Here is a 19187-nt window from a genome sequence, read left to right as displayed (position 1 = left end):
CATTTTTGTCCCGGACCAATATCGCTTTATATGCATTATACCAGTTACAATGCAAAATTCTCATTAGAATCATGCTTATTCGCATGTAATTCATACGGTTCGCGTTTTGGGTGTATGTTTTCCCTGCAAGTAAGTGGTCGAGTTCACAGTAGTTTAGTTTTTGGTCAGCATGGATGGAGGTTGTCCAGGATATAGAAAACAACGAGTCATCAAGTTTAATTAATTTATTATCATCATAATTAATATAATTTGATTGCAGCAATTTATTTACAATATATGTGGATAAATTTGTTCGATTTCCTTTCATTTTTTTATTTCATATTTGTGTACTACTTATTTTCACTGATGCAGCATTTGCTCGATTTAGCGTCGCGAAGTGTTATTTTCATCTACACAGCATTTTAAAGGTATTTTGTGTTGTAGTAATGTGCTTATTAGTTCGCCTATCCGCTAGACGCGGCTTGTCTTTATTCTTCTTTTTTATTTGTTTATGCCTGAGGTCCAAAACGATTTTGCATCACCAGTTGCACATTTTGTTGATGTGTTTTTTGTTGGATTCGCTCAGCTGTTTCGTTCAGATAAATAAATTTAGTAGTTTCTCGTCTTGCTTCAACTCTAATGTTTTTGTGCTCAAGCTGTCTGCGGCGCACTGTAAAATGTGGGCCGTCCTTTATTTCTTTGCAAGAAGAATGAACTCAAACGATGGACTAAATGTGGAAAAGTAAAATGCCTAATGCGTCTCTTCGGGTGATAGTGGCGCGAACAAAGTCGATGAGTAATTAGCACTACTTTAGATCAATTATTTTCTTTTGCTACCTTCATATTCGTATAGATATGCACTTCTACGAGTTTTGCGAATATCCTTTTCCATTGTTTCACTGTTCTTCTTTTCGTGCAGTTCGCATATTTTTGTACACCATGTGTTGCATATTCGGTTTGTAGTTTAGCGCAGTGATGTGATAATTAAGTTTACTTTATTTGCTTCGATTTTTTTATCTTCAGATTATGTACAATAGGATGTTTTAAATTTAATTTAAATAATTTTCTCTACACTTAAACTAGCTTTTATTCACGTTCATGTTATTGATTTTTTGCGACTTGAGTAGTCTTCCTGTTTTTTAACTTTAATGACTATGAACAAATTGCGCTCGTGCAAGTGTGGAAAACTCAAGTGATGGAATGCTCACCAGCTTTCTCCTGTGTCGAGTCGGCGTTGCATTGCAAGGGGAAAATGTTGCACACAGTGCTGCCAGTGGCCCTTCGCTTGAAGCGTTAGTACGCATGTGCAATAGCTCGGTCGGACAGAATTGTTTGCCCTCGGGCACATTTCCTAGTGTTGGTAGTCTCATAGTTCGGTCCGCCCAACACACAAGGAAATCTATACTAGTGAGTATTCTGGGTCACATAAGCGAGCGTTATTTCTCCTTCTTTTCGCTACATAATGTAGCATCGATCGAAAAAGTGAAATAAATATGACGTGATTTTGCCAAAAGTTTCAAAGTAAATCTAATTTACCAAAGCAGTGCTTTCGTATAGAAATATGTCTTACTTAAAAGCATACAATTTGCTTTATCTTTATGGCTTTAGTAACAACTTTTAGGAAATTTATTTGCTTTAGTTTCAACTTTTGCTTTAGCACTCTCTCTTTTTACTACATTAATCAACTACTAAGAAATACACATTCGGAACGGCTATCGGATGGCGAATGGTGCGACGGTAAAGTTTATCACGACGTCTCTTTCGGTTTCGGAGAGGGCGAAAATGGCCGGTGAAGGAGACTGGTCGTTGTGTTAGGAACAATCCGAACAATTCCGCTCGCATTCAACCCGTTCATGAGGCTCTGATGGTGCGAACTGTGCTGTAGCAGATCCGAGTTGAGCCGGCTCGGTGAGCTGACCCGTATTCTGAGCGGTGACATTGGTGCCATCAGAGGTGTGTTACAGCTGACCCCCAGCCCGCTGTTGTTGATGGAGCTGGTGGTTGCGCTGCTGTTGCTATTGGGAGATTCACTCATCGAGGTGGTCGTAGCCGTCGGGGCTGTGACGGAAAGTGACGATGGTAAATGAGGCTGCGGCCGGAGTACGGTCGGGGTGATTGGAAGATGCGTCAGGCCTATGGGGGGTGAATGAGTATTGATCGGAGGCGAGTTGTCACCGAGACGATAAGGCATGAATCTGTTGTTGAACGAGCCTGCAAGTGAAAGGGAAAGTGACTGTTAATCGAAATTGTTTTTCATTCAACTAGTAAAATGCGTGTAGGTGGAACATGAGGGCAGTGAGGTACGTACCAGGTAAAAATCCCCCCGTCAGATGATCTCCGAAACGGAACGAGTGGAGCGACGCAAAACTGCGGAAGTCTTTCTCCCGCTCCTGTTCATCGTTAAGCCGATCCTCGCTGGAACCAGGTAGTGAGTTGGGACTGTGCTGCAGGGACATACTCGGAATAGGCGAATGAGTGCCCAGCGAGATGTCCGAATCAGAATCGGTGTCCGTTGGTGACAGAGGTGCTTCGCCGCGCCGAGGCGTCAATGAGGTGGCTCCCGAACCAGACAGAGGGGGTTGGTTGTGTCTGAAAGAAGAGAATGGTAAAAGAATGATTAAAAAATATAATCACGTAATACGAAACTTTCGACTTTGCGACTATTTTTTGCAATGCTGGAGGAAGATGCCATGGATCGTACGGAAATTTCTCCACTCATCACAACAAACGCATTCTTATCATTAAGTGTATTTTTAGTGTTTGAAATGATGACAAAAGAAACACCCATTAAATGTACTTCAGTTTCAAATGTGCTACTTGCACCTCAAATCGAGCATCCAAACAATATCTTTGAAAATTTTATGTTACCGAAAACTACTTCAAAAACCAATGTATTGGCATAAATAACAAAAACATACTTTAATACTATCTCTCAGTAGTACGTAAAGAATGCTGTCTCCGAATTCACAGCCTACAGTCTATTCTACTTCACTCTGATTGTGTATCTTTTATTAATGACAAAAGAATAGGAACGCGCCTATTTCGTAATTTTCTTCGTGGCTCCAGTGCTGGTAGCTATTACAGTTTTACAAAAAAAAATCCCTGGTCCTAATCCCGCGTGCCCATGGGTAACATTACCGATTGGGCAGAGATTGTAAACAGACTGAAAAAAATCACGCTTGAGGGTGATGAAAAGATTTTCGCTTTAATTTTGAACCATACTGCTACAAATAGAACTTTGGATCTAAAAAGATGAAATTTGCATTTTTCAATCCATACTAAACCGCAGTGCAATAATGAACGAGCAATCGAACCCATTAGTGAACGTATTGCGCTTGAAATCTTGAAAGTAACACGATCCTAAGAAAATTGAAGCAACACCATATGAAACACGTCAAGGTGCAATATGACATACGAACGTCCGACGTTCCGCACAGTCACAGTTTCAATTTAAGGTTCAGCATCGGCCTACGTTAGCGCGAGAGGGAGAAACAGCCGCAAACGGTTGTTGCCTGGTTGATTGAAATATTTTTTCGTCGTTTTTGGCCCAATGCGACTCAGCATCGACTCAGCAGGATGATTGGAGGAGGTTGAAGCTATGACGACGGTGATGATGAAGATCACACAAGTATACCACACCGCATCAAGTATCCATCACCGATGGCGCCGGAAATGAAAATACAGTGTGTCTATATTTACACATTCTTCGGATTAACGTGGAACGAAGTGGATAGCTTTTCAACCCCGGGTTGCGGCGGCCTGGGGTAGGCAGGGGAGGGCTCTGGCCAAAGAGTGGTTACACATGGTCATCGGAACGACGATGAGGACAAAAACGAAAGAAGGAAGTGTAAACATATAATCGTCGTGGTTTTTGGAAGCTTTGTGTCGCATTGAAATCAGGAATCACGAGAGAAAGGACGAATTAGGAAGGGAAAATTCATTCCAAATTAGGAAAGAGGATAGCTTTTGTGTTCGAGTCGTGAGCGGGATGACAGTTCACCACAATATTGTTTTCCTTTGCGTTCTATTTATTTGTTCAGTCTGAATTCTTTTCGGCTTGAAATAACAGACGAGTGTTGGCATGTTTTCTTTTTCTTTCTAGGGTATGTTTGGTTCTAAAGTGCAATAAGTATGGCTCATTCCAAAACGGTTTCAAAAATCATCATGCGAACGTTTTCATATTAACAATTGAAACATCATCAAACAGGGAAATAAATATTTTTATAAGTCATATTGAAGTAATGGCGCATATTGTGTCACAAAAAATTGTCCGTGGTGCAAATAGTTGTAAGTAAAGCATTTTTCAACCTTTGTGTGCTCGTGATATTTTAATAACTTCTTACTGATACCATCAAAACTGCATATTATCGGGAATTTATTTATGTTTCATTGATTGTGTATGTTTGTTAAGCTAGATAACCGGTTGAGGATTTGTATGGAAGTTCCGTGGGGTCTTTCTGAAGGTCTTATAGAGAATAGTAAGGATATATGAACCACTTTTATTTATTATTTGTAAAAATCGTTGATTTTACGAAAATGTTTCAATTTAGTGTAAGTTTGATAAATATAGTAAAGTAAATTTTCCTTACTTACGTCAAGGAGGATTAACCACCAAAATTATTTTATCATAATTTGTGTTTGTTGTAAAATTCTTCGAAGATATTAAATCTCCAAATTTGATAATTTCTTAATGATGTGATAATGACCTAAAAACTGTTTTCCAGTTTGAATTCTACTTTTCTTTACTATTAAAGTGCATTACTTGAGAACTAGTTCTTCGAAATTTTATTACGCCAATTAGTTCAACACTAGAATGTACATCATTGATAGCGACTAATTTGAAATAACGAAGACTACTTTTAAACATAGAATTAGTAATAATTAATGAACGGTCTGTACGAATACTTCGAAGACCAGTATAAATAAATAATTAAACAAATATTTTCAAATTTTCTTCACGTCCAATTCTACCGATCCTTTCCGAAAGAATATTTTCTTTATTAATCATATTGATTTTTTGTCCCTACTCTACTTTTCTCAAAGAAATACATTTTCAACAAATATTTAAATATATATAATATTTCGGTGAGCAATTCTGTGTTTCATGGACAATCAATCTTTGCAAACTTCGCTTCCCAATCGAAAAATTGTCGCTTACCAATATTTCGGAACATCATTTCAAAAAAGAGCTCAAAATAATTCATGGTGGTATTTTATGCGCTATAGATATGATTTGACAACTATAGGTTCTCGGTTAAGATCCCATACCCTCATTTTCCCAAAAGCCCACATGTTGCCTAAAACATTAGGTTCTTAATGTGGTGATCGGACAATACTTTTCGACAATTGACTTGCTTTATCAATTATGTAAAAAAGATTTTTTTACATGTTATATATCCTAAGGTTGGGTGTATTGCAATTTTTCATTATTGCGGATTTCGGTTGATAACAAATAAGTTTAGCAGATTTTAGGATGTAATAACCTGGAAAGCCTTGTTTTATAGCTTTGCGTTATCTCGTTTGGCCTTCTAGTCAATTTCACCTCACCAAATATGGAAAAACGTTCTTGGGGAGATTGATTCTTAGTTTTGTTATAATCTCAAAGTGTAATTGATTTCAAGAGCTTTCCTGGACACCCTGAAGCAACTTTCATAATCTTGATATCAACTGGATAACCTGCACTACGTTGGCCGACCTGAACTGCATTTGATATTCAGTAGCAAGAACAGTTTCCCAAAGTTTCAACACGACGTCTAGCGTACGATGAAACCTTTCGGCAGGCGAATAAAATATTTTTCTGAAGCCATTCTATATTTGTAGTTATGAATCAATTTCTTTTCGTGCAGATTTGAACTACATATTTTGCTTTACCAATGTTTCGAAATGAATCAGATGGTGCCAAAGCACTTTTGAGTGCCCTGGTTTAATAAAACCATCATTTTGTTTACCAGGCAACTAAACCTGATTCTTGCCTAGAATTATCCATTATTTCCAAAAAATGCCGTTGCAAAAGTTTGAACTTCGCACGGACAATGTAGTAAAACGAGAAAAAAGTCTAAAATATCTAATAATTCAAATAGCTCACATTCAAAATGGTGCAATAATGCGCAAGGTTTTTTCGCTGATCTAGTACCTAGTATTTGAATTAAACTTTAACAGGATATAAGACTTTTCATTGGGACGGATTGGGATCATGAACTTTTTCATGTCTTTTTCATGTTTAAGGGTAAGGTAAGAAAATCAAGTTTTTTTAATCTAAATTCTATAAAACTGATATTTGTGTATGGATCATGGATCTATCTATGCCAAAATATGACCCTGATCTTGGTTTATTAAAAACGTAAAATATTTGAGTCGGAACAATTCGTACCACCAATGTCTAAACATTTTATTTCCGCCCGAATTTTAATAATCCAAGTAGAATTAAAAAATCTTTACCTTTGTCACTTAACAGTGTTGCCAAACTTAAGCAAATACACTAAAATGGTTGCCGACTTATGTAGAAATTACTAGAGAAAAGTATGATACAGTATAATGCCCTCAATAACGGTTTTTGAAAATTTGACTTTCGGCCAGCTTTTTCGGTCAAATACTCCTATGTGCGCTGGTAAGATTCCGGAACTACCGTCAAAGTATGCTTTGTTGTAAATTATAATTACATTGCTCATAGATCATCAATTTGGTAGAATTTGATGTGCCACACAACAAAACAATTCACCAAGAGTAGTTGTTCAAATAATTGGATTCCGGAATAAATGGAATCGATGGTAAAGTGCAATCGTGCATCCAGATGATTCCAAATGTTCCTTCGGCCCAAATGGATTGGGTAAATACTCCTCGGCGACCCACAAACTAAGAGGATGTACCGAGGAATGTCCACCAAAAATATTTGGTTCGAAGGAACGGATTCCGGAATAAATGCAATTGGTCGTAGTATTTCGGTCTGGCCGAATTATTTCAAATAAGGTTGTTCGTAGACGAGCGAGTTCAAGTGACGCATTACATGTATATTCAGGTACAAATTATTCATTAGATATGGGATGATGATGCTTACGAAAATGTCCAGTAATAGTTTTTATGTAGTTAAGAGCCAATTTTTCAAAAGTGGGTAGTAGTGGGTACTTTTTGTTACGCAGCAGTTGGCTAATTAGCTAACGCCTAACGAGCTCAAACTTTCGTTTTCCCATAACACTTGGCCACCGGGTCCTCTTCGCGAGGGTTCCTGTTTTTAGATTTGGGATTGTGATGTCTGCTGGAGTTTTTTGTGCTTTTCTTTGATCATTTAAACGTTCCATTGGATACTGTAGCGTTTCGTAGTCGCTGATCTGCTGGCTCGGACAATGGCGAGGTGAGCTTGGTGACCAAGACCGTTTTGAGATCACTCGAGGCTACTGGGCACTATTAAACCCCTTTAGTTGAAAAGGAGTGAACAGATGTATATCAAATGAACATTTTTACTGGATAATTGTTTGAACAGTTCTTGTTCAGCTTGTTACCTCGGTATAAAGGCTTGTTCAGCTTTCGTTGTTTGCTGGTAGTACCAAACAAAAAATGATCCACTGCCTCAGCCAGTTGTTCCTCGTGTTATTCTGAGACTATGAAAGTCGGCTAACAATTATCGGAATGAAATTTACATGGGAAAAACCATCAAGATATATGAAGAAAAAATATGGTACTGATTCTGTACCCAGGTGACGTTATGCGTACAAGATGATTTGGGATAATCAAAACAAAACAATGACATTTCGTGGAAGTAATATTTGGCCGACTGTGGCACACATCAATGCACAAATTCTTTTCAAGTACAAAGAGGAATTACAGGTGCTTTGAAGATATTTGCCATCAAGTGCTAATATATTAAAACCAAAAGATTATAAGTTATAATTCCTTCTTGTACTTAAAAGAGATTTGTGCATTAGTGCATCAGTTTCGGTCAGACTTCATTTAAAAAAAACTATTTTGGATTCCTTCAGATAATTTTGCATTCATTGTTGAACATAAAATTTCATATAAAAATCTTGAAATTGGTGATTAAATACTTACGACGCCACATTGTGGCGAAAATCTGAAACCGTGATAATACTCCATATATTCTCTTGATGTTTTATCCATTCAAACATTCAAACCGCTATAGAAATGAATGACCTTGACATATGTCAAATATTTCAAACTTGGAACATGAGGACTATTTGTCTCCAAGATGCACGGAATACCTTAAAAATGAGTAGAACCATGGGCGCCCTAATGTAGAGTTACTATCGATGAACATGATAAAAATACTCGAATATTAATGAGCTGTACCATTCTATTCAGCGCCAGTCATATAAGATAAACAGAATAGAAAATACGTCGATAGAGCGTTCCGTGGCTCATAGTATGCCTTTGAATTTGTCCGTAGACATAGATTTTGAATTCAACATAGGTAAGGTGAACGTTTGCCTTCACGGTGGCTCAAAATTCCTCCATAGGGCGAAGCTCCCGGATGTTTGGAATGTTAACCTCCATTAGTGTGAAACCATTCCGAACATAGTAGAAGTTGTTATATTGGCCGTTGCCCTTGTAGATTTGTTAGGGGATCGTCCAAGATATGACGAAGAGCTGGATCACGTTGCCAGATTCGCATATCGCTTTCCAGACAAAGACAAAGATCTTGGTCAATTTTGAAAGTTTTTTTTCTGCTTCCTGTACAGCTTCCTTGAGTGAGTTTTGTCCACCGTGATCTGTTGGTCGGTACAGTTTCGTACGGTTCGAACTTTTTGTACATGTAAAATAAATGAAATGCTGGATCGACGTGGACAATGCCACCCTGACATTGCCGTAGCGTGGTCTTCTGGCGCCCTTTTTCGGAGTCTCAGTTTTGCGCCCTAAACACAACTTTGACTTTCCTTTTCAGTTTGACTTTCGAAAAATAACTGAGTGTATAATTGAAAAAGGCACACTTATCGTGACCAATTTTATGACTTATCTGCACTTAGTTTATAAAGTATGAGATCGAAGAATGTAGACTTTTATAAAAAAAGCACGAAAACTATATTTTAGAAAATCCTTCGAAAGCGACGCTGAAAATCGAAACCACCAATATAGAGCACCAACAGATCACCAAAGTTTGAGGAAATTTTAAAAATAAGGTCACCAGAATTTTTTTCCGAGGCCAGGTGCAAAATCAGTTGATGCTAGGTGTCGACGGATAGAAGATTTTTCTGGGAGACTGTACGTGCAGATCGATTTGCCGAGTAGACGTTTCACTAGGGAATACAACCCACATCTATAATACAACAATCCTAGGCGACAAGGACAACCGCATCTGTATGTTGGTTCACATAGTTGAGATCAACGGCGTTGTTTCCATTTGGATTTGATAATGCGTGAGGTGAATGGGTTGGTTGTTTCATGGACCGCATTCTTCAGTGAGGGAAGATTTTGAATGGCAATCGCAGAGGACGGGACAAAATTGTATGTCCCTTCAAACTCGTACCGGATGACCTTTATGGGGATTGCTGTGCCTAAGTACGTGTTCTTTGACTAGGTTCGTACCGCGCGTCATGTTTGGCATTAAATAAAGGTAAATAGGTCATTGTAGTAATAAGACCGCGAGTGGCATGTGCGCAGTGAATCATGAAAATAAAATCCATTCAAAGCCGCTCAAAGCACTTTTTTGTAGAATATTAAAGAGAGTTACGCCATTCACCACGACAAATCGTTATGCTCTTTTGGCTCAGAAATAGTATAATTCTGACGATTCCCATGTGGAGACATCTGTTATTGTTCCTAAAAACTATAGTCAAACGAGATTTGTTGCAAAGGCTAAAAATTTTCGAATATGGCAGCTCCAGGAGGCGCTGGCAATTTCTGGGCTTGTAAATTTGAAATCAAACAAAGAGTTTCCAGCGTTTCAAGAAACGCTAAAAATTCGTAGTGACTCAATATTTCAACTAAGTGCAGAACTGGTTGGACCTAGGCTGGGTACCGAGAATTTTATGATATTGCGGAATTCCACCGGAAATCTCTCACGTTACGACATTTAGTTACCTTTCTTCATGGTCTTTGCTACAATTGTAAAGAGATGGCCAGTTTTCCTGCCAATGATTACAAAGTTGTCCCATTCCATTCCGTCTTTTAGCTTTAACGTTCCTATTCTTATCCACAATTCCTCTTCCGCTCTAATCCCTTCCCATCGGGGAAATTACAAGAAGACGTTGAATAGAAAGGAAAAAATATCCGAACAACATTGCCATTTGAGCCATTATGCTCTGATTCCTGATAGTATAAGTATGTCCCCTTTATGTGGAGATGCAACGAATTCCTTGGTGGCTAGTAGTAACGTTTGTCTAACAAAAATTTCATCCTTTCCCAGCCGACTGACGTAAGAATGTGGACTCACTTGATATTGATTAATAATGATCCAGGGTATTCCCAAGCAATGTTGTTTTAAGGGATGGGTAGCATTAATTAACAAAAAAAAGACAAACTTCATTGCAAAATACTGAAAATTGAATGAGTGCGAGAATCTCCAGAGGTGCATCGTCGAAAACTTGTTTTGCGGTGTACATCATAACTTAACCATTTACCAAATAGTGGAAGTCGGCAAAAATACCCAAATATCATACTCTGTTGCATATAGCATAGAACCCAAACGCCCAATTTTAAACGCGTCTTTCCCGAAACCACTTTTTTTTAAACTGGACAGAAATATAACTCGAACAAATCATTTCCGATCGATTCAAAATTTTCGCAATATATTCTAAATTACTTCTTACAGCGACGCACGTAGTTGTTTTTTCAACTGGATTGAAAACTTGCAATCAATTTTTCAACTCCATTTCATTAAAAAGTGCACTATTTCACCATTTATAAAAAAAATCCTCCTTCTCCAAAATTGTAAGTTAAAGCCACAACATATTTGACTTAACGCTGCTAGAATTTCAAACGAGGCATTAAAATAAACAAACATTCATTGCGCCGCTGCTTTGTAATCCATTTAGCTCGTCTTCCCAAGCAGTTAAAACAGTGGTAATTCCTAAAAACAACAAAACCACATAATTCTTCACATTTAATAAAATATGCAAATCAGGTCACCGCAAATGAGGCGCGAGCTGTCTGCATGTTGCCTCCCTCAGGACCAATTTGCGATCGTCGTTACAGGATGACATGGTTAAACGTTGCCCTGCATTCATTATCATGACAATTTGATGTGGATTGTCTCTCCCCTGAGCAAGTTTGAGCAGTAGAGTGAACAGTGAACTGCTTGAACCACCCGCTCACCACCCTTTATAGGGTGGAAAGCAGCAAAGCAAACAGTCGATATTTAGATTCATGTCACCACATTGGCACCCTTATGTTTGCTCATTTTCGACACCTCTTTCTAGCCGGAAGCATCCATCTTTAGTCGCAGCAGCAACCTCGTAAAAGCGTGTAACCCTCTCTCGTGATAGTACCTCTGGTTCGCATATTTGCCGATTCGCATCCAAACAGACTATGCCCGAGGATACAAAGTGAATCTCGTGATTGCTTCCCCTGTTTCATTCAGTTGTTTCTAGACAATGGAGGACAAAGTAAAGAGTTTAATGATAATTGAATTTGGGTCTTTCACTGCTCCGAGTGTTGTCATTCGAACTGTCTGTCAACCAACGAACTGACTCTGGATGGGTAACTCGGACATTCAATTCGAACATTTAGTACGTATATTCCTCCGGCAGCAGCTGGATGTTGCACACACAATAGAAAAAAGCAAAACCATCCGGATCATTCATAAATAACGACATGCATTTGATAGAAGAAAAATACCTCGAGTTACATTGCCGGTTTTTAACAAATTCGGTCAACTTAGTGTTATTTTAAAATATAAAATTCAACTGCTTTCAATAGCGCTAAGTTTCACGGGCAAAAATGTTGCTCCTTTTTTCTAAACGTTGGTTACAGTCCACTTGTTGGGGCACTTCACAAATCTAGTGCGAAGGAGTATATTGACACTGGTATCAGAAGCATACAAACAATATCTCGTGGTTTGCACTAGACAGTTCGTATGAGTGCACTATAATAGCGACATCCGTCGACTGGGGCAAGCCGCCCAAGATGGTTCACCGATGATCAAACATTGTTATGATATTTGTTTTGCTGAAAAACAAACAAAGTCTACTCGTCAACCGGTCGTGAATGTACTGATGTTAATGATGATGACGCTGGTGGCAATCTTGCCAACCAGTTTTGTGCTGTTAACCTTCACTCTGTCCAGTACCCAGAAGATCCGTACGCATGGCACAATGTCGCCTGCTTTGGTAGCGATCTTCGCTGCAGTTTACCCTTGGTATGCATGATTTTTCGTTGTTCAAATCGCAGGATGGTGCAAACTTATTTACTTTCACTAAATGAATACCTAAAAATACATATAAGGACAAATCTTAATTTACATACTTCGGAGGAGAGAAGGTAAAATTGACACGTTTAAAACGTCAATGGTTTTCGGGTTCTCGTCGTAAGTACCGCCTTTTATAATGCTCAACTCCCGAGGATAACAATAGTGTTCCATAGTTAACAGTTCTAACATAAATTCCTGAAAATATTCTGCATTTGTCGCGTCCAAACAATATCTTAGTGTTACTAACCTGACACTGGACACTTTAGAAACTGTTATCCCAGCAAAGTGACATTTGTCCATTGATTTTCAGTGAACATTCAATTCGTTTTAGCTAGCAGTACTGGAATGATACCAGCTACGACAGCGTATAAAAGAAGAACAAGCGTGGCAAAGCATCTGTACTGCTTGAATGAAACACGGAAGTTTTGCAAGAAGTTGAACTATTCAAGATGTGCCATAAATCGATGTACAGTGGCACGACTTAGAACAAACGGTGGACTAAAGTCCAAACTTTGCCGTATCGGTTTAAATAGGACGATTTTATGTAATTTTGGTACGCTGAATTCGTTTTTGATATTAAAACATTTCAAAAATAAGCGTTTACTATTCATTAGGGTGTCTCACAAAATTTTTTTTTTTTTCGAAGTCGTTCTTAAAATTTGTGTATATTAATTTTCGTGTACTAAATCGTTTTTGATATTAACGCATGTAAAAAAAAAAAATTCATTATGCGTTAGCGTGCCTGTTTCATTAAGTTGTTTCTAGGCTCAAAAATTATTTTGTTGTGAAGATTCAAAAATTTAAAAGAAAAGTTTTTGTGCGCTAAATTCCTATTTTAATTATAAAAATAGAAATTAGCTTTACTACTTATTAGAGTAGCTCAAAAGTAAGTATTTTGTCTTTTATAATGATTTTTTTCAATAGTAATTTTGGAATTTATTTTCCATATTGAAACGAATTAATTGACAACTCGTTATGGGGCTTCAGAAATGACAATTTTGTTTTTACGAATCAAATAAGATGTGTTCGTCTAATTTTGGAACATTTATTTCATTAATGGGTTACTTGATATGAAAGCTACATTTTCTATCATTTTCAAAACAAACATATTGAGCATCTTAGTTAGCATTTTAAGTTACTTAGATTGCTTATTACATATCATAAATGAAAATAAATCCAAACCCCTTTTTTCGTGTATATGGTTCATTTAAAAATGGTCTTATTTTATTTGGATAATATTGCATACCCTTATGCTATATCAGTGCTATGCAAATTCGGATCAAAATAGTCTCATCAAATGACTAGAGCTCAACTGTGTTCACTCTATTTGACAGTTATTGCGCAAGCTAGCAAGAAATAGTTCCAGAAACATTTTATACCCTATTTCAGATGGTTGAAAATATTTACTGATTTTCAATCAGTGTTAATACCTCTACCATCTAAAAACATACTTCCCACTCGGCTCCTTAGCCTTGATCACTAGTAAAACTCTTGCCCTCAATGATATTTTAAAGTGAATATTCAAATTCTATATCAGCAATAACCATGCGTCTCCATTCACAGTTTTTTAACTTGTTTTTTTTGACTGCTTATCGCAAGTTTTCGCAAAACTAGCATATACTCATTTTAAAGATAAAATTAAAAGCTATCGAATGAGTATAGTGTGATCGCGGGCATTCACGTTGTTGTTATCGCATTAGAAGTTTGAATTCAATAAAAAATCATGACAAAGTGTTATCTAAACACTAACTAAACCAACTAGTGACTTATTTTTGGCGATTTTATGATGTAATTTTATCACACGGATAATTTTAGTGAAGTAATACACTGCATAACATCAACCATTTCTTTGAAAAACGAAAATAACCGGATGAAGTTACTATGGTCAAATTATGCAAAAAACACTTGAATTATGCCCTTAAAAAGCTGCCAAGAATTCATTTTACGTTCAAATCTCTTAAAATCTCGCAAATATGTCTCTGATGGCTCAGCTGATAAGAGAAAAATACTAGCGAGAATATCGCATAACATTCATATATGGACTTAAGTCCGGGCTCGTCCCACTGTGCGATGTGCGCAGGGTTGCTATACATGGACGAATTCCAGAATAGCGAAGCACCAGACGCAGGAACCAATCTGAGGGCATGGGAGCCGACGGCAGGTTCTCGTCGCAGGACGTCCAGAATGAATAATTCAACCAATACAGTCGCTGACCACAACTAACTGTAAGATATATCAACACGAATAATATACATTTTCTAGAGATGGGTGATTTTGATGTTTTGGAGTGAGGAGACAACATTGGAGGATTGAACGGAAGGAGTAGTGTGTCCCATCCACGAATACCTGGCCGTTGCCCACAAGATGTTCATTCAACTCCATAGATACACACGTCGTTGGCTACGCAGTTCAGAGTTAACTTGAATATAACATGCCACCGTTTCCGTGCTATCCCACCTGATAAGCTTGTGGTCGCTTCTGTAATGATGAGCGGTTCATGTAGCATTCGAAGAGCCAGTAGCTATGTGTCGTTATGGCGCAGGGTGTAAGGAGGCATTTTCAAATGGTAGATGTTTATTGGCTCTAGTTGTGATGCTAACCACTAGTCTTTTTTTTCTAGTTAGATGCCGAGATGTTGGCGGTGGTGAGGCAAACGAAATCGTCATGCTCTTCATGCGAGTGAGGCTTGTATATGTCATTTTATAACTTAACAAATGTGTATCGTTATACCATGGGTAGTAAAGAGGTGTCTCAGCAGATATATGTTTGTCGATTCTTGTCTAAGATCCGACAGTCAGATATTTTTCTATATCGTACTATTGACCGATCATGATATATTTGATGACTTGTGGTAGTTTAAAAAGATTTTCAGAATGAATTTACGAGGTTGAATATAGGGGATTGATCGTAATGATAGATTACGTCCGAACACCATGAACAGCTTCGAGTATCTTCAATTCTGGAAGACCCTTTCGAGTGACCTTACGGCAGTTAGTCAGGAACTTGCCCATAACCTTAAAACATAATTTTGGGTCATTCTTTAGCTCCTGCTTTGCGTTTACGATCAGGTGCTTCTCAGATATGGCCACAAAATTATTGGATAAAATTCCGCGTTTGATGTCGGCCTAGAAGTGTTCGTTTGACCGCAGCTGGGAAACATTCGGAGGGTTCGCGTTCTTTGGTATCACAGCGATGTTCAAGCTGTTCATCTCTTCCAATAACTTTTCGGCGTAGTGGGCCGATGCCTGGTTCAACTATAACACCACGAAAGCAACCACTTTTGTCAGGCATTTGGTATTGTAATCCCAGCTATAGTTACTATATTAATAGTTAGGCGGAGACACTGAGCGGAGCCAATTGAACATGTCAAATGCCGGAGCCAATCGAACATGACGTCACATAACATGTTCTTTTTGGATGTATATGGAAAAGGTATTGTGATTATAGTCAACATTATTTTACTCTTTCCTTGTGTTATCGAATGCTGAGAAACGAAAAGAACAAAAAAATTCTGTAACATAAAGAGATATTCATATCTTCGAATTGTTTTTTCTATTCCTACATGTAAAGTTCTTACTCACGACGACAATGAAATTATTAAGCTAGAGCTTGAACATTTGCATGGGATGCCAGTGTTTTCTACCTGAAATAAGAGCTGACAGTTTTTCGGCTTTTGTGTCCGCCTAACTCTGAATATAGTAACTCTAGTCCCAGCAAGTTCCGAGGGAAAGAACAATAGTCCTCGCTGCACATGGTAGGAGACTTAACGTTGCCGTCTTGGGTCAGATATGCCTCATCGCGCATCACCACCATCACATTGCGCTTTGCCGAGAAAATCCTTTTGACTATTTTCACTATATGGGCTGGGACTAGATATCATTCTAAAATCTAAAGTATCTTCTATGTAACAAAACTACATATGTAAGGTTTGCACGTTTATAACTCCGCTATAACTAGATAGATTTAATCATTATTTCACCAACCGATTCAGAAACGCATGACTTGAAAATGGGCAATAATTTATTATTTGGGACATAATAGTAGTCTATTGAAACTCGGTAAAATTGAAAAGTTCACGAAAAAGAAAAAAAAATCCTAGTTTTTTTCAGGCAGAGCCGTTAATAAGAAGCACCTAAGTGGCCCTATCAAATACAGGGGGTGCTGCATGTCTGTTGGAATCATTCGTTGCTCGCATGCTAAACAAGCAGCATCATGACTATAACGTCCGGATGGTACAATAAGCGGTACACGTTAGGAATTTTCGACAGTGATACCATTAACCCACACACAGTTGAACTCTGTACTAACTTTTTAGGTGTCAGTATGACTTGTTTATCGTGCACTATTCGACCTGCTGTGCCATTTGAACCTTTGCATATACGAACGAGTATAGGCATGCGATGGGTTGGAGTCGTGTACATATGATGATTTGCAATGCGGTGCATAGAATGAGCTTGTATTGACCTCAACACTGCAGGATGCGACGTGTGTGCAGTAGTGAAACCATTTACTTCCAAGCTGCCTGAAATGTCACGTAGAATCGAATGCTTCAGTGCAGAGGAAATATAAATGCATTTATCAATCAGAGCCTTCTTTTGTTATTATGTGAACCAAATAAGGGAAGAGGCTGTTCGTGAGTTTGAGTTGTGATAAATTAATTTATTTTTATTCTTGTAGGTGCGTTGGGTTTTCAAGACGAGAGGAATTCTAATGTCAAAATGTTTTCAGCGGTTTGTAGATACGTAGGGTAATGAGCCTGTTGGCACACACGTCTGCTATTTCGGATATTTGTGAAGCCCTTTTTATCACTATGCCATCGAACAACATGCTTTGGTCAGTATTTCGGAAGCACTGGCGTACTGAACTGGATTTGCGCCTACTGAAAGACGGGGTTAGTTGGAGATTTTGGCGGTGGGCGAGGAGATTGAATTTTGTTAGAGGAGTTTCAGTTTTGGCTTGTTTCCAAAACGTTATGAAGCTATTCTAGTCAACTCAAAAGTAATGCCTTCTGACCAAGAGAACGAACTGATTAGTTTCTATTGTTATCCCGAGTTCGCAAGCATTATTATTTTGTACCTTATTTGTTAGAGCTTATTCTGCAGTGTAGTACTTTATACAGGATTGTCAAAGTGAAATTGGAACAGAAACAATCACGTTCTCAGCAAAACGTTATATTTTTTTACATTGCAACGACATACAATTAGCAATAGACTGGAAGGTGCGAAATATTTTTCAATATTAAGAGCCATAGTACTCAAGGAAGAGCAGAGTTGAAAGAAAAAAGTTTAGAAAAGCGTGGAATAGGGTCATATGAACAAGTGTTTAGTGACGATTTAACCCTTTGTCTGCTACACGCAGGGGTCAGCATATTTTGGCATTTTAAATGCGAATCACCTGAGTTTGCGGCATGTCCGGACAACTGTAAAGTCAGTTATTTTTTAAATAACTTCAAGTGCAAAGATAATTTAATTAAAAAGAATAAGGTTTTCAACTGAAAGAGGAATATAAATATGTTTTGAACGACGAATCTGAACAAATTGATTGAGAATTGATTAACCCCCAAAATGCAACCCTACTACAGTAAATTTGTCGAACAAAAAACCTCCAAAATTACAAAAACACATGTTAACTACTTCGACCGCTGAACTGATGGCAGGAAACGTCAGTGTAATGAGGAATATGTCCTATCTCATTTACGAGTCCGGGCACACTGCAACCTTCGACAAGTTGTCAAGCGACCGAACCATATTTTAATCGCGCTGGCCCTTTTAATTGCAACTCGTTCCAAGCATTTATCCGTATAGGATTGCAAATTTCAAACGCATAAAATTTTATTTGTATCTTTATTGTGCTGTTATTGTCTACGTTTGACATCTTTTTACGATAATGGCACAGGTTGGCCGTGTTCGACTGTGGAACGGTGCGGTCACTCATTTGTTGCCAGTCGGCAGTAAACATCATCAGGAATGACACAGAAGCTCCACGGAACGACTTTTTGCCGCGTTTGGAACTGAGACATTTATCACAAATTTTTCGAGAATGAGCATTTCGAACGTCGTCGTACTCGGCTACTGTTCAGGGCTGCCCTCGGGGAAAACGCCAGTGGAAAGACACACGTTGGACAATTAAGCATGTATGGTGATCGGTGCGTCAAGGTAATTAATCAAGATAATTGTCAATTTTAAGCCCATTTATACCCGTTTCGACTGATAATGTTGACGTTTAACGACGTAATTTAACCCATATGAGAGGCTTGGGTGAAAATGTACAAATGTCCAAGATGAAGAATTACATATGCTGATTGAGTCATCTGAAGGCCAGGCACACAATTCGCTCAATTTCGTCGAGGTCCGTCTTCAGCTTCGCGAAGGGCAGAAGCTACATGAGAGGTCATTTCGGCGGCATGCCCGGCCATCAATGTGTTATCGCACCCGAATAGTACGAGGGTCCCGCTGCTGTTGCCGCCGAGGGTAGAGGTCCGGGGTAGCTAACTGTCAGTAGGTATAATTATCACAAAAGCAACTGTTTCGCTTCCTCGAAGGTATTTCCACACTACGGCTATGCTTTTCAACTGAGCTCCACAGAGGAATTTATCGCATTGTATTTCATCGAGGCGCGCAATTTTTCCTTTTCTTATTTTATATTTTTTTTGTTGTTACTTGACGGTTGGCACAAAACCACCTTTGCGGCAATCACTAGCGGTGCTCTGGTCGGTAGGTATTGCGGTTTGCTGGTGAAGCGAGCAAAGGAAATCAAATACCTCGAACGTGGCGCTGAATGCGACCGATGCGCTAGAGTATCTACTGCTGGTAACCCGTTAGCGACCTACTGTACGGAATTATGCACTTGGGAA

The 19187-nt window shown here is 38.4% G+C and overlaps 1 protein-coding gene across 1 annotated transcript in view; it reads right to left on the bottom strand.

The window, feature by feature from the left end:
- Positions 1–240: 240 nt before the first annotated feature.
- Positions 241–19187, bottom strand: part of LOC131683456 (homeobox protein SIX3) — a 187535-nt gene continuing 168588 nt past the window's right edge. Inside the window, exons 4-5 of the mRNA XM_058965464.1 lie at positions 2288–2568; positions 241–2190 (exon numbers count right to left, since the gene is read on the bottom strand). Coding sequence (XP_058821447.1) covers positions 1727–2190; positions 2288–2568 — 745 coding nt within the window. The 3' untranslated portion in view covers positions 241–1726. The remainder of the gene's footprint in view (positions 2191–2287; positions 2569–19187) is intronic.

This window comes from Topomyia yanbarensis, chromosome 2 (assembly GCF_030247195.1).
Source record: "Topomyia yanbarensis strain Yona2022 chromosome 2, ASM3024719v1, whole genome shotgun sequence".
In the NCBI taxonomy this organism is placed as follows: Eukaryota; Metazoa; Arthropoda; class Insecta; order Diptera; family Culicidae; genus Topomyia; species Topomyia yanbarensis.
This window is presented reverse-complemented; position numbering and strand designations above follow the sequence as displayed.